The 16,636-nt window shown below is 42.1% G+C and overlaps 1 protein-coding gene across 7 annotated transcripts in view; it reads left to right on the forward strand.

Annotated features, from left to right (window-relative positions):
- CRACDL (CRACD like) overlaps nucleotides 1-16,636 on the forward strand; it is a 138,794-nt gene that overhangs the window by 70,874 nt on the left and 51,284 nt on the right. For all 7 annotated transcript variants that reach the window (XM_047781477.1, XM_047781476.1, XM_047781474.1 and 4 more), the window contains one exon: nucleotides 15,228-15,307. In XM_047781477.1, the coding sequence (XP_047637433.1) occupies nucleotides 15,238-15,307 (70 nt within the window). In that variant the 5' untranslated portion in view covers nucleotides 15,228-15,237. The remainder of the gene's footprint in view (nucleotides 1-15,227; nucleotides 15,308-16,636) is intronic.

Here is a 16,636-nt window from a genome sequence, read left to right on the forward strand (position 1 = left end):
GAACTCCAACCACGTTTTAAATTTATTCTTCAGTTGATGAACATCAGGGTTCCACTTTTTGGTTATAAATAATGCTGAACATGGGTGATAAGTTTTGGTGTGCATTTTTTCCCATTTTTATTTTTGTAATATACACATAACATAAAAATTACCATCTTAACCACTTTTAGGTGTGTAGCTCAGTGGCATTAAGTACATTCATCTTGCTGTGCATCCATCACCATTATCCCTCTCCAGGGCTCTCTTCATCTTGCAAAACAGAAACTCTATACTCATTAAGTACTCCCCATTCCATCTCCCCCCAGCCCCTGGCAGCTGCCATTCTGCCTTCTGTCTCTGTCATTTTGACTCCTCTAAATAAGTAGTGGAGCTGCTGTTTTGGCTCAGCAGGTTAAGAACCTGACTAGTATCCATGAGGATGCAGGATCAGTCCATGGCCTTGTTCAGTGGGTTAAGGATCTGGCGTTGCCGTGAGCTGTGGTGTGGGTCCTTCATTTTTGTGGCTGTGGCGTAGGCCGAGAGCAGCAGCTCCCATTCAACCCCTAGCCCAGGAGCTTCCATATGCCACAGGCATGGCCTTAATAAACAAACAAACAAACAGTGGAATCAATGAGCACTTGTCTCTTTGTGGTTGGCAAGGTTCATCCGCGTGGTGGCATATTTCAGAATTTTCTTCCTTTTACTTCTGGCAAGGAGAGACTTGTTTCTCTCATTGTGCTATTTGTTTTCCCTATGCCTTATAGATTTTTTATCCTTCATTTCCTGCAGTACTGTCTCCTTTTGTGTTTAGTTGATTTTTTTTGTATTGAAACTTTTTTTTTTTTTTTGTCTTTTTAGGGCTGCACCCACGGCATATGGGTGCCACAGCCACAGCAACACCAGATCCAAGCCACGTCTGTGACCTGCACCACAGCTCACAGCAATGCCAGAGTCTTAACCCACCGAGCAAGGCCAGGGATTGAACCTGCGTCCTCATGGATACTAGTCCGGTTCGTGTCTGTTGAGCCACGAAGGGAACTCCCTTTTTTTCAGCGAAACTTTTAAGTTCCTTTCTCATTTCCTTCTTGTGTGTGTTCTACAGCTGTTTTCTTTGTGGTTACCATGGGGATTGTGTTTAACATCATAAAGTTATAACACTCTAATTTGGATTTATACCAGTTTAACTTTGATAACACAAAACCTGTGCTCCTTTGCATGACTGGCCCTGTTCCTTTTAGTTGTTGATGCCACAGAATAACATCTTTAAACACTGTGTTTTAAAAACATAAATTAGTAATTTAAAAAATACATTGATCTCTTTTTTAATTTTATTTGTTTATTTATTTACTTATTTTATAATTTTTTTCCCCACTTGATCTCTTAAATTACGTAGAAAATAAAATATGGAGTTACAAACCAAAATTACAGTCATACTAGGTCTTTGATTCCTACTAGCTTTTTTAGAATGTATTAGTCTCTTAAAGTGTGTCGAAAACAAAATGTGAGCTCACAGACCATTGTTACAACCACACTTGACCTTGAATACTCCAGGCAATGGGGACACCAACCCTACACAGTGTCCAAAATCTGAGTCTAACTTTACAGTTGTCCTTTGTATCTGTGGTTCCAAACCCAGGGATTCAGCCAACCATGGATTGGGTGGTACAGTAGTATGTATTTATTGAAAAAAAAATTGACATATAAAGGCACCTGGGCAGTTCAAACACATAGAGTTCAAAGGTCACCTGTACTAGCTTTTATAGTCACCTGTGTATTACCTTTACTGAGGTGGTTTTCTGCCTTTTTTTCCTTTTTAGGGCCACACCCACAGCATATGGAGGTTCCTAGGCTAGGGGTCCAATCAGAGCTATAGCTGCAGGCCTACACCACAGCCACAGCAACACGGGATCCAAGCCACGTCTGTGTAGGCACATTATAGCTCACGGGCAATGCCAGATCCTCAACCCACTGAGCAAGGCCAGGGATCGAACCCACATCCTCATGGACACTAGTCGGGTTTGCTAACCACTGAGCCTCAATGGGAACTCCACCTTTCCTGAGTTTTTTGAAGTTAGTTTTTTAAATGGATTTATAATTGACATACCATATTATGTAAGTTACAGGTGTGCAGTATAGTGATTTGCAATTTTTAAAAGTTATACTCCACTTATTATAAAATACTTGCCATATTCCTAATGTTGTGCAGTGTTTCCTTCTTGCCTGTTTTGTACCTAACAGTTAGTACCTCCTTCTCCCCTTCCCCTCCCTTGCCCCTCCTCCCTGCCCTCTTCCCGCTGGTAACCACAGATACAGTTTGTTTTCTGTATCTGTGAGTCTTCTTTTTATTTGTTATATTCACTAGTTTGCTGTATTTTTTTAGAGTCCACATATAATCAGACCATATTTGTCTTTCGGTCTGACTTATTTCACTTAGCATAATTCCCTCCAAGTCCGTCCATGTCGCTGCAAGTGGCAAAGTTTCATTCTTTTTATGGCTGAGAAGTATTCCATTGTGTATATATACCACACCTTCTTTATCTGTTTTTTAAAATAGAATTTCAAGCTACTGTCTAGTGCCATTTCATCCAACCTGTAGGACTCCCTTGAACATTTTCACAGGACAGGTGTAGTGGTAAAAAACTCCCTCAGCTTCTGTTTATCTGGAAATGTTTTAATTTCTCCCCCCCTTTTTTTAGGGCTGCACCCATGGCATATGGCAGTTCCCAGGCTAGGAGTCAAATAGAAGCTACACCTTCTGGCCTACACAACATGAGATCCAAGCGGCATCTATGACCTATACCACAGCTGACAGCAATACTGGATCCTTAACCCACTGAGCGAGGCCAGGGATTGAACCTGCATCCTCATGGATACTAGTCAGATTCGTTATTGCTGGGCCACACAGGAACTCCCTAATTTCTCTCTTACTTTTGGGGATAGCTTAGCCACGTATGGGGTTCTTAGCTGACATTTATTTTCCCTTTAGCAGTTTGAATAGGTAGGAGGCCTCCTGCCTTCTACCTTCCAGAGTTTCTGATGAGAAATAATGCTGATAATCTTATTGAGGATCCCTTGTGTGTGATAATTTGCTTCTCTCTTGCTGCTTTCAAGATTCCTTGACTTTGGCTCAGCAAGTTGGATTACATGTGTCTCAATTTGTTGAGCTCCTTAGATGTTTATAGTCACATCTTTCTGAAAATTTGGCAAGTTTGGGGAGTTCCAGTCATGGTACAGTGGAAACGAATCTGACTAGGAACCATGAAGTTGCTGGTTTTATCCCTGGCCTCACTCAGTGGGTTAGGGATCCGTTGCCGTGAGGTAGGTTGCAGACGTAACTCAGATTCCCACATTGCTGTGGCTGTGGCATAAGGCTGGCAGTTGGAGCTCCTATTTGACCCCTAGCCTGGGAACCTCCATAGGCCATGGGTGTGGCCCTGAAAAGCAAAAAAAAAAAAAAAATTAATAATAATAATAATAATAATAATAATAAATAAAAAAGGAAAAAGAAAAAACAATTGGCAAGTTTGGGATCATTATTTTTTCAGATATTCTTTCTGCCCCTTTCTTCCTCTCTCTTCTCCTGGGACTCCCACAATATGTATATTGGTCCATTTGATGGTGTCCCACAGGTACTTTATGCTCTGACACTTTAATCTTTTTTCTCTCTGTTTCTGACTCAATAATTTCCACTGTCCTATCTTCAAGTTTTCTGATTCTTTCCTCTACCTGCCAAAATCTGCCTTTGAATCCCTCTAGTGAATCTTTCATTTCAGTTATTATACCTTTTATTTATTTATTTATTTTCATTTTAAATTGTTTATTTAATCCAGCACCTATTAATGTGTTGAGTAAATGTTAATGCTAATGCAATGCTAGGACAGTATCTTCCTGACATAAAAAATAATTAAAATGTAATTTATTTAAATGAACATAAGGTAACTATAGGTATTCTAGATTTGGGAGGAGGTTAAATCCAAAGGTTCATCCTAGAACGAAGCTTGTATAATTTCAGATACTTCCTTCTTCAGGGCCAACTATTCTCAAAAATATGTATGAAAATGAAGATATCGATGACAATTCCCTTAAATGTAGAACCATCTACTCTTGCTGTCGCTCATCTGTTGAGCTTTAATTTTATAATTTTAAATACCCCACTTCCCCAAATCTAAAAGTGCAGTAGCAGTGTTGACTAAACCATGACACTGAGGCTTGAAAGGGTGGTGGCTACGAAAAGACTGTAGCTGGATTGCCAACTCACCACTATACAAAGTGATGCTCTCTTTGGAAAGGGTGGGATAAGTGTTCAAAAGTGTTCAAAAGTAGAAGTGTTCAAAAGTAATGCTATTTCCTTATTTAAATTCTCAACTTCTGCTCTGAAATACGCCACCTTCTGCAAATCTCTCTCTAATCTCAAACATGTATCAAAACTGTAGTTTCAGAAGACTCCTTTCATATTTATTGCTGATTGGGCCAAAAGCAACACTGAACTCTTAGTTTTGAGCTCACAAACCTAAGAACTGTCAAGTCTCTTCCAAGTTTCTGGAGACCATAGACAAAGAGAAGGTAAAAGTGCCATGACCTCTTGGCCAACCAAGGACATAGAATGGGCCAGAGGAGATTTTCCCAGGGTCTTTGTCGAATGACTTAAGGCATGCAATAAAAAAAGAAGCAACAATCTAGGCTTGAAAAATACATTATTCAACTCAGATCACTGGGCTAAGAGACCAGAAAAAGGAAGGCAATGGGAGTGAGAACATTAATTCTCTAGATATAGGACAAGGCGTGAGGGCAAATAAACCTTCGGACCATTAACACTTGGGACCCCAGAATTTCCCTCCACCTCTGAAAAGATTGAGAGCAGAGCGATGCTTTCCCTGGCTGAGAGGAGGCTGATCAGATGCACCCCCGCCGGCTCTCTGCGCCTTGGCACCTCTGGTGCCCCAGCCATATTATACCTTTTAGATCCAGATTTTTTGTGGTTCATTTTTAGGTTTTTCTCTCCCTTTATTGACATTTCCATTTTGTTCATGTATTATTTTCTTTACTTTCTCCACTTCTTTTTTTAGTTCTCTGAGCATCAATATGACAGTCATTCTAAAGTCTTTGTCTAGTAGATTTGCTATCAGGTCTTTTTCAGGGACAGATTCAAAACTGGACATTTGAATTTAACAGTGTGGTAACTCTGGAAATCAGATTCTCCCCCTTCCTTTAGATTTTCAGGGCTTTATTTTTAAAATTTTTTATGAAAGTATAGTTGAGTTACAATGTTATGTCAGTTTCTTCCATACAGCAAAGTGACTCAGTCATACATAAAAATACATTCTTTTTCTTGTATTATCTGCCATCATGTTCTATCACAAGTGATTGGATATCATTCCCTGTGTTATACAGCAGCATCCCATTGCTTATCCATTCTAAATGTAATAGTTTGTATCTACTAACCCCAAAGTCCCAGTCCATCCCACTTCTTCCCCTTCCCCCTTAGCAACACAAGTCTATTCTCCATGTCTGTGAGTCTGTTTCTGTTCTATAGATAGGTTCATTTGTGCCATATTTTACATTCCACCTGGGCTTTATATTTTTTCTCGGATATTTTCTTACCCTGTGCCTTTCCCTGTTCATGTGCAGTGACTTTCAATTTCCCCCATATATACAGTTGCTTTGGAATGCCCCAGTCCTTAATGTCTGGCTCCCAAAAGGGGAAAAGGAAAAACTGAAGCGGGGAGAGTAAATATAGCACCAGCCCAGCCCTTCAAATCTCCTGGAAGTTCGTGCAGCTGGAAGGGGAGGGGCTTGCAACAGTAGAGGAGGTACAACAAGAATGTCAGCTCACTTCTATGCAACTCTGTCACCATAAGCATTCATCACAGCACAGATCCCCAGTATCTGGAGAACAGAATCCTTTTTTCCCACCCTGGTTCCTTCAGGCTGTGTGCCAGCTACTCCAGGAACATGTGCGTGGCTGCCTGTCACGGGAATAGGGAGTAGGGGTGAGTAGCTGCTGTTGAACTAAGAGCTAAAATGTATTGACATTAACTGCAGTTTACATACCAGCCTTCCTCTGAAAGTGGCAAGCTTTATTTTATTTTTAAAAATTTTTTTTGGAAGTGGCCAGCTTTAAATGGACTCCAAAAGAGTTATATTAAACAGATTGTGCCAGTGCAGTTGTTGTCTAGGTGGAAGACACACTCCTGGTGCTTCCTCCTCCACTATACTCCTAGAATGTTCCATAGACATATGTATTTATTTCTCTAGGGTAAATACCTAGGAACAGAATTGCCAAACTGTGTGGAATTTTTTTTTTTTTTTGGAATCTTTATGCGTTTGTTTTTGGGGTTTTTTTTTGTTTTTTTTTTTTTTTTGAGGAACGGTTTTCCAAAGTTGCAGCATTTTGCATTTCCATCAGCAATGAATGAAGGTTCCAAATTCTTCATGTCCTTGCAAACACTTGTTATTGTCTGTCTCTTGTTATTGTCTTACCTCTGGTGAAGATGAGGTAATATCTCACTTTGGTTTGAATTTGGAAGTCCCTAATGACTGATAATGTCGAGCATCTTTTTGTATGCCTATTGAGCATTTGTTTACCTTCTTATACAAATATCTGTTTAAATCATCTATTTTTTAAAAAATTAATTAAAAGAAATTTTTTTTGGCCACAGGCACGGCATATGATAGTTCCTGAACCAGGGATTGAATCCAAGCTGCAGCTATGACTACACCACAGCTGCAGCAATGCTGCATCCTTAACCCCCTGCATCAGGCTGGGGATTGAACCCATGCCTCAGCAGTGACCTGAACTGCTGCAGAGACAATGCTGGATCCTTAACCCAGTGTGTCACAGTGGAAACTCCTCATTTGTTCTGAAATGGATGTCTTTTATTATTGAGTGATAGGTATTATTTCCATATTCTGGGTACAAAATCCCTTACCAAATGTGATTTGCAGGTATTTTTTCCCAGTTTGTGAGTTACCTTTACAGTTTCTTAATAGGTTTATTTGAAACAAAAAGTTTATACATTTGATAACTTATCTTTTCTTTGGGTGTTGCATCTGAATAATCATTGCCTAGCCCAAGATCACAAATTTATTCCAATGTTTTCTTCTGAAAGTTTTTTTATAGATTTAGCACTTACGTTTAAATCTATGATCCACTTTGAGGTAATTTCTATGTATAAGTGTGAGGTAAGAGTACAGATTATGCTTTGGATGTCAGTGTCCAGTTGTCCCAGCACCATTTGTTGAAAAGACTAATCTTTCCCACATTAAATTATCTTGGCACCCATGTAGAAAATCAGTTGGCCATAAAAGTATGTATTTATTTCTCCATTCTGAATTCTGTTAACCTATATGTCTAATTGTATGCTAGTACCATGCATCCTTTTTTTTTTTTTTTTTTGCCCATACCCACAGCATGTGGAAGTTCCTGGGTCAGGGATCAAACTCACGCCACAGCAGTGACCTGAGTTGCTGCAGTGACAACATGGGGTCCTTAACCTATTGCACCACAAGGGAACCCTCCCCACATTTTTTTTAGTTTCCATTTTTTTAATTTATTTAACAAAAAATTTTGTTATAGTTGATTTACAATGTTCTGTCAATTTCTGCTGTACAGCAAAGTGACCTGGTTACACATATACATACATTCTTTTTGTCACATTATCCTGCATCATCATGTTCCATTACAAGTCATTGGATATAGTTCCCTGTGCTATACTGCTGGATCTTATTGCTTATCCACTCCAAATGCAATAGTTTGCATCCACTAACCCCAAATGCTCAGTCCATTCCACTCTCTACCTTGGCAACCATAAGTCTGTTTTCACATCTATGAGTTTGTTTCTTTTCTTTAGATAGGTTCATTTGTGCCGTATATTAGATTCCAGATATAGGTGGTCTCATATGGTATTTGTCTTTCTCTTTCTGACTTACTTCACTTAGTATGAGAATCTGCAGCTCCATCCATGTTGCAGCAGATGGCATTATTTTGTCTTTTTATGGCTGATTAGTATTTCATTGTGTATATGTACCACATCTTCTTAATCCATTCATCTGTCATTGGACATTTAGATTGTTTCCATGTCTTGGCTATTGTGAATAGTGCTGCAGTGAACATAGGAGTACATTATCTTTTTGAACAAATGTTTTGTTCAGATATATGCCCAGGAGTGGGATTGCTAGATCATATGATAGTTCTATATTTGGTTTTCTGAGACACCTCCATACTGTTTTCCATAGTGGTTATACCAATTTATATTCCCACCAACAGTGTAGGAGGGTTCCCTTTTTTCCACACCCTCTCTAGCATTTGTTATTCATAGACTTACTAATAATGGCCATTCTGACAGGTGTGAGGTGGTACATCATAGTAGTTTTTGATTTGCATTTCTCTAATAACTAGTGATGTTGAGCATTTTTTCATGTGCCTCTTGTCCATCTGTATGTCTTCTTTGGAGAAATGTCTATTCGGGTCTTCTGCCCATTTTTTAATTCAGTTGCTGGTTTTTTTGTTGTTGAGTTGTATGAGTTGTTTGCATATTTTGGAAATTGAGCCCTTGTCAGTTGCATTGTACCCCTGTGTATTCTTGACTGCTGTAGATTTGTACTAAGTTTTGAAAGTGTGAGTCCCCCATCTTTGCTCTTGTTCAAGATAGTTTTGGGTCCTTTGCATTTCTGTGTGAATTTTCAGATCAACTTATCAATTTCTGCAAAAAAGCCAGCTAGGGGAGTTCCTGTCATGGCGCAGTGGTTAACGAATCCGACTAGGAACCATGAGGTTGAGGGTTCGGTCCCTGCCCTTGCTCAGGGGGTTAACGATCCAGCGTTGCCGTGAGCTGTGGTGTAGGTTGCAGACGCGGCTCGGATCCTGCGTGGCTGTGGCTCTGGCGTAGGCTGAGGGCTACAGCTCCGATTAGACCCCTAGCCTGGGAACCTCCATATGCCATGGGAGCAGCCCAAAGAAATAGTGAAAAGACAAAAAAAAAAAAAAAAGCCAGCTGGGATTGTGGTATGGATTGCATTGGAGTCTATATATCTATATGGGGGAGAGTTGCCATCTTGTTACTGAACCAAACTTGGGTCTCCTCACCCGCATGCAGTACAGCCAATCTACTGACCCTGGAGCGTGATGAAGGAAAGTACAGCATTTGTTGCAGTGTCCAAGGCAATGAGAACAGGCAGCTCAGGCTCAAAGGCCCCAACTTCCTGATGGCTCTCAGGGAAGGGGTTTGAAAGGCAGTGTAGGGGAGGGGGCTGCAGGGTGCATGATCATCTCATGCACAGTTCTCATACTGGCTGGCCTCAGGGTGAAGTCTCAAGCATCATCTACCTTCTGGTTTCAACAGAAGTCTAGGGCCTATGTTGTCACGGTCAGCAGTTTTCATCTGGTTGGACGGGGGTCTGCTTCATATAAAAACAACTTAGGAATGTGTGTCAGGCCTTCATCTCTATCTTTCAGGGAACTGTGAGTTCAGTGACTCAGCTCTGTGGCAGATTTATAGTCTAAATTGTTGCCAGTTTCCCAGCCCAGTAGTGTTTGTTTCTACATCTTCCCATTTCCTAATCATTCACTCATGAGTCAGCCTTTAGAGACTTACAGGCAGCCCGGAAGACTAGAGCAAAAGCCTTTTACTTCAAAGGACAGGAACACACAGGCTTGCACACAGTTTCAGTCTTAAATATATCGAATCTTTTTGTTCCCAAACACAGCATACCTTTCCATTTACTTATGTCTTCTTTCATTTCTTTTAACAGTATTTTGTAGTTTTCAGAGTACAAGTATTCTGCCTCTTTGGTTAAATGTATTCCTGAGTACTTTATTCTTTTGTATGCTATTGTAAACGGAATTTTCTTAACTTCACCTTCTGATTGTTTATTGCCGGTAAGAGAGCAATGGCTGTGCCAGGCGTAGAAACTCACAGCCTTGAAAGGGAGGGGAATGGTAGGCAGACGCCTTACAAACAAGTTGCTGCTGACGGTCTTGGTGAGCATTGTGAAGAAAGGTAAAGGTACAGGGGCTGAAAACACCAGAGGGACATGAACATGGCCTGGAGGGCAGTGTGGAGTTAGTGGGACCATAGGGGTGAACACAAAGGCTTTTGTATATAATTATGTACTCGGAGGTATGTAATCAGGTTACAGCTGTTTTCCTTTGCATTGTGTAAGTAAGTATAATGGGTTGGAACCTTTAAAAGACTGTATTAAAACCTGTTCTCATTCTTCACGTGAATAAACTTTTGTAGAATGTTTCAGTATAGGCTGCAACTAATGATAGAAATCTCCTGTAAACCAGGGAGGGCCTGTGGTTTGTTAGGGTTCAGAGAGAGGGAGTGGGCAGCCCCCACCCCACCCCCGATTCTGTAGGTGCCCAGATGCCACTGATGAGTGCTGTGCACTGCTGGGGGCGCTGGAGACACAGGACCCTTTTGAGTTAATGAGAACCCCCAAAGAGGCCCCCTCTGGTCCAGATTTCAAGAACACATTTTCCTGGACTTGGATTTGAGTTGTCGGAGCCATGGGGCAGGAGATGGAGCAAAAGCTGGTTGAGGGGGTGTTGGGGCCTCCTGACTTGAACTTTTGAGTTCCAGTGAGAAACAGAAGGGGTGCTGGGAGATACTGGGTATTTGCCACATTGCCTTTCTCCTTCTGGCTTTTCCTTGAATTTCACTCGGGTGCGGGTGCATGTTTTCAGCAGGCCAGGTTATAGGGTCCAGCAAAGAAGACTTTCCCTTGTGACAGCTGTGGTTTGTTTGCACCTGGAGCATCCTCCATCCATGCACCCCACAGTCCCAGAGGGCCACCTTCCTCCATAGCCTGGAATATATTTTTATCAGTTACTTGGCACCAATTTCATTTGAGGCCAATCAGGCTGTGGGGCCTTGGGAAGCTTGGGGGGCACCTAGGAACCCAAGTGTCTTGATCTTTATGGCTCTAAAGCGGGTTGTTTGCACAAGGAAACTGCCTTCAGGAGACAGAATAGACACTCCCTATGGCGTACCAGTTATGTGGGTGCTTGTCTGTGGTTGTGCAGAGGCAAAGCCCATGGTTAAGGAACGAGATGCAGAAACTGATGGCTCTTCTTAGTGGGTGCTTGTATGTGCTGTGTCTTCAGTCCCATTTAGTTAAAGTATTACTGTCCCTATTTTGTAGATGAGGAAACTGAGGCTCAGGACTGGTAGGTGATGGGGTGTGTATTCAGCTCCAGGACTGCCTCCCTTCCAAGTCTTTCCTTTTCCTCTGCACCATATTGCACTCTTAGAGCAAGATGTTTGGAACATAAACCAGGAACAGGGAGTTCCCACTGTGTCACAAGGGAATCAGTGGCATCTCTAGAGCACTGGGACATAGATTTGATCCCTGGCTGGGCACGGTGGGTTAAGGGTCCGGCATTGCTACAAAACTGGCTCAGATCTGATCCCTTGCCCAGGAACTCCATATGCTGCAGGGCAGCCAAAAAATGAAATTGAAATGAAATGAAATACTTTAAAACAAACAACAATGAAAACATGAACAGGTTTTCAAGCCTCCCACATGGCGCGAGCCTGACTTTTCATCCCTTTGTCTGTGGGATGACTTTTACCTTCATGCATGAGTCCATCAGCAGCCTTGGCTCCTAGAGGTGTTCTCTGCACCTGGGCTCCACCAGGACATGCCTCCCAGCAACCTGAGGACCCAGCTGTCCTCTCAGGTCTCCTAGCTGCCCTTCTGCTCCTGAGCCTTCTACCCTGTACACAGACAGGGCTTTATCACAGCCACATCATCCATCACAGTGGATCCTGAATGCCAGGATCCACTCCATACTCAGCAGGATGGGCGCCCTCCTGCACACCCACCCCCGGGGCTCGTGCGCACACTCACACATCCCCAGCACTTCCTAGAAAAGAACATTTTATGAAAATGTACAGGGGTCACTGGACATTTGGAAGGTAACATCATGGTTTCTCAAGAGTGTTAGTTGATAAATCATGGCAGCCTCCACCCTCTTCCCCCAGGCCTGATGCCCTGAGAGGCCCATTGGATGCTCTCCTGGGGCTCCTTCAGCCTCTGGGCCCTGGCCTATTCCCAGACAGGGGCTGCTTGGCAGGCAGAGCCATTTCTGTATGAGGTTGGTGTCCTTTGGATTTCCCAGCTTCCCTTAAGTCCCTCTGGGGACTGCTCAGAACTCTGCTTCACTGGGTCAGTCCCTGCAAAAGGCAGGGACCACATTGGTCTCATCCATCGCTGTATCCCCAGGCCTCATAAGTGCCTGCCCATGCAGAGTATACAGTTAACATAAGTGTATAGGCTGCTTCAATGATCTGGGCCAGTTCAACTGCAAAATGGGAAGACTTACAGTTCTCGGCGGATTAAATGAGAACATTCAGATGATAGGCTATGTGCTTGAAAAGCAGTTGCAGTTGTTAACTACAACTTCAAGCCATAGAAAGCTTGAGCACTTGAAATTCCTAGCTCAGTGGCAACCAAAGATGATGGTACCCAGCGTAGTAGTTGGTGACTCTTAGCCAACCTTCACCATTTTTTTTCTCTCCTTGCTTCTTGTATTTTCCTGCTTTTTCTTCTCTACTGCCTCTTTTGTCAAAGGCCCTGGAAGCCTCCGCCTCTTTCTATGGTAACATTTAGCAGCAGGATACTATGGGATTAGGGATTTTGATAGGGATTGCATTAAATCTGTTAATTAAATTATAGATTACTTTTGGTGGTATTGATATCACAACCATAATGTCTTTCAAAATCCATGAACATGGGATGTCGTTCCATTTATTGGCATTATCTTCAATCTTTTAGCAACACTTTTTAGTTTTCAAGGTACAAGGCTTTTGTCCCTTTGGTTAAATTTATTCCTAAGTATGTTATTCTTTTTGATGCTCTTATAAATGGAATTGTTTTCTTAATTTCCTTTTGGGATTGTTCATTGTTTATAGAAACAACTGATTTTTGTGTGTTCATTTTCTGTACTGCTGCTTTGCTGAATTCATTTATTTGTTCTAACAGGGTTTTTTTGGGGGGGGATCTTTAGGATCGTTTACATATAAGATCATGTCATCTGTGAACAAAGGTAATTTTACTTCCTCCTTTTTAGCTTGGATATCTTTTATTTCTTTTTCTTGCCTATGTGCTCTGGCTAGGACTTCGGTACTGTGTTGACTTGGTATGGTGAGGGGGTCTTGTTCCTGATCTTAGAGGAAAAACTTTCACGTTTTCACTGTTGAGTGTGATGTTAGCTGTGGACTTTTCATATGTGGCTTTTATTACATTGAAGTAATTTTACTCTAGTTTTTTAGCTTTTTTTTTATCATAAAAAGGTGTTGAATTTTGTCAAATAGTTTTTCTCCATCAATTGAGATAATCATATGGGTTTTTTTCCTTCGTTCGGTTGATCTGACATTTTTATAAAACCAAATTATATGAAAATCTCTTAAGAAGCAAGGCTAATGAAGGTTTGTTCACCTTTTGAGGAATTGGTTGGTCGGTGATGGATGGTTTGACATTAATATTAAAAGAGACCTAAATATTTGACCCAACTCTAGCAATGACCTGCAACTTCTTTTCCTCTGCGAATTTTTAAAAATTCTCCCCGAATTTCCCATTATGTACTATGTACAAGTGGTAAATATTAATTGGTTAATTCAATATTTGAGCCCCCTTTTAAAGTGTGAGAATTCATAGTGATGCCAATAAGAAATCACTTTCCAAATAAATGATGCGTTAGTCTGCATGGGGTAGAGTGTACTGTTTAGAAGTCAGCTGTGGGGGAGTTCCCTTTGTGGCGCAGCGGAAACGAATCCAACTAGGAAACATGAGGTTGCAGGTTTGATTCCTGGCCTCGCTCACTGGGTTAAGGATCCAGTGTTGCCATGAGCTGTGGCGTAGGTCGCAGGCGTGGCTCAGATCCTGTGTTGCTGTGGCTGTGGTGTAAGCCGGCAGCTATAGCTCCGATTGGACCCCTAGCCTGGGAACCTCCACGTGCTGCGGGTGTGGCCCTAAAAAGCCAAAAAAAAAAAAAAAAAGAAGTCAGCTGTGGGAGTTGGCTCAGTGGGTCAAGACTCGGACATGGTGTCTGTCAGGATGCAGGTTCTATCCCTGGCCTTGCTCAGTGGGTTAAGGATCCGATCCAGCATTGCCACAAGCTGTGGCTTAGGTCGCAGATGTGGCCTGGATCTGGTGTTGCTGTGGCTGTGGTGTAGGCCTGCAGTTGCAGCTCTGATTTGACCCCAACCCCAGGAACTTCCGTATGCCACAGGTGTGGCCGGAAAAAGAGAAAATAAAAGTCAGCTGTGAAAGGCAGGAGTACAGCTCCATATTCTATAGCCAGAATATTGACCAGTAATCATTTATTTGATTTTCATAGAGTCAGAGGTTTTTAATTTAGGAAGAAACCAAGTCCCTATAGATGAAATTAGGAAGATATCTAGGATGATTTTCTTTGAAATAACCCAGTGGCAGGGGAGGGGAGAAGTGGTAAAGATGAAGCCAGAGTCACGGTGTATTAAGTGCATTACGCATTCACTGTACTTTTGTACCTGTTTGAAATTTTTCTTAAGAAAAAGTTCAGAAAAGAAACAATGTCAATAAATGATGATGCAGCTGTATATCAAAATGCTATGGGAGTTCGCATTGTGGTGGAAACGAATCTGACTAGTATCCATGAGGATGCAGGTTCAATCCCTGGCCTCCCTCAGTGAGACAAGGATCTGGTGTTGCCGTGAGCTGTGGTGTAGGTCGAAGATGCGGCTCAGATCCTGTGATGCTGTGGCTGTGGCTGGCAGCTGTAGCTCCAATCCAAGCCCTAGGCTGGGAACCTCCATATACCGCTGATGCAGCCCTAAAAAGAAAAAAAAAAAAGAACGTTATGTAGCCATTGCAATAACACATCAAGAACTTTACTGATGTGGGAGAAGTAAGACCAGACGATCAGGACCCCAGTCTTACTAATATGATGCATGTGTGCTTGTGCATAAATAATGGAAGGAAATATATGAAAATATTGAAATTTTTTTTTCAAAGAAAGGAACCTGATGTGCATTGTATTGGTAAAGCATTTTCCAGTTTCCTGCTTTCCATTAAACTTTTGCAGTCAATGATTAGATAAACGCCTGCATGGTTCCTGATCTTGAGCTGTGGACACATATTTGGCCTCTTCTGTCCTGGACTCTGTCTTTTCTGGGGTCCTGGGCCCAGGGCAGTCACCACCAAGTCAGTCGTTAACTTCCATTAGACCTGTTCCTCTGACCTGACTTTCTGTCTGATTTTAGCGATCTGGACATGATTTCCACAAGGGTGATGGACATTAAGCTTCGGGAGGCTGCCGAAGGCCTCGGAGAGGATGGCACAGGTAAGGCCCTCGCTTTTCCTGCCCTGGGTGGTGGGGCGCAGAGAGGGGCTGCTGGAGCCAGGCCTTTGGTGCTCTCTGCGTGGAGAACAGGTTCAGTTCACAGTGCATCCAGACTGCCCCAGGCCCTGGTGTGTGGCTAGAGAGCATGTCCACACTGCTGAAGGCCCCTTGAGGGCAGTGCTCCTTTGCTTCACCGTCAGATGGGTGGGGAAAGGGTGCTTGAGTTATTGTCCTCCTTCCTGGAGGTGAACATGGCCCATGTTTGGTTGACTCAGAAGCAAAGGAGGAGAGGGCAATGGAGTCATTTGGAGGGACATCCAAAAGTTTCAGTAGGACATCAGGCAAAGTGTTGGGTGGCCTAATCATCCAGAAGATGTCACAATCTCAAGACAGGGCTTTTGAGTGCTCTTTGATGACTTCTGTTCTCCTTCAGGAGGTCTTTTTTTTTTTTTTTGTCTTTTGTCTTTTGTACTCTCAGGGCTGCACCCTCGGCATATGGAGGTTCCCAGGCTGGGGTCTAATCAGAACTGTAGCTGCTGGCTTACGGCAGAGACACAGCACTGTGGGATCCAAGCCATGTCTGTGATCCACACCACAGCTCACGGCAACACTGGATCCTTAACCCACTGAGCAAGGTCAGGGATCGAACCCACAACCTCATGGTTCCTAGTCAGATTTGTTAACCACTGAGCCACAATGGCAACTACTCAGGAGGTCTTTATTATACTTTGTACTAAACTTAACCCCAACCCATGGATCCTCATCTCATAGCACGTTCCAGGAGTTACCAGTTATGTGATTGGTTTATTCTTATCCGGAGATTGCTATGTAGGTTTTGATAGAAATGTAAAATTGATATTAAAAAACAGTGATCTTGGGGAGAGGGAGGGAGGGGGATGGACTGGGAGTTTGGGGTTAGAAGATGCAAACTATGACATTTAGAATGAAGATAATATGAGAAAAGATAGATAGATAGATAGATAGATAGATAGATAGATAGATAGATAGATAGATGTGACTGGGTCACTTTGCTGTACAGCAGAAATTGACACAACATTGTAAATCAATTAGACTTTTAATTAAAAAAATTTTTAAAAACCACTCATCTCCCCACATGTACGTTTTCCCTAGATCAGCCATTTATACTCTCACCTCATTTCCATCTCTCTCTTTGGGTCAACATGCTAGTAGTGATTGTCTTTGATATAGTTCAGGGGACAGCTTCTAATAATATTAAATCCTAGCTGCTCACTCTTTGCTTCAGATATTTCTTTTTTTGTTTTACTTTATTTTTTTTAAAATTACTTAATGTATTTTATTACATTTATA

Source organism: Phacochoerus africanus, chromosome 5 (genome assembly GCF_016906955.1).
Source record: "Phacochoerus africanus isolate WHEZ1 chromosome 5, ROS_Pafr_v1, whole genome shotgun sequence".
Classification (NCBI taxonomy): domain Eukaryota; kingdom Metazoa; phylum Chordata; class Mammalia; order Artiodactyla; family Suidae; genus Phacochoerus; species Phacochoerus africanus.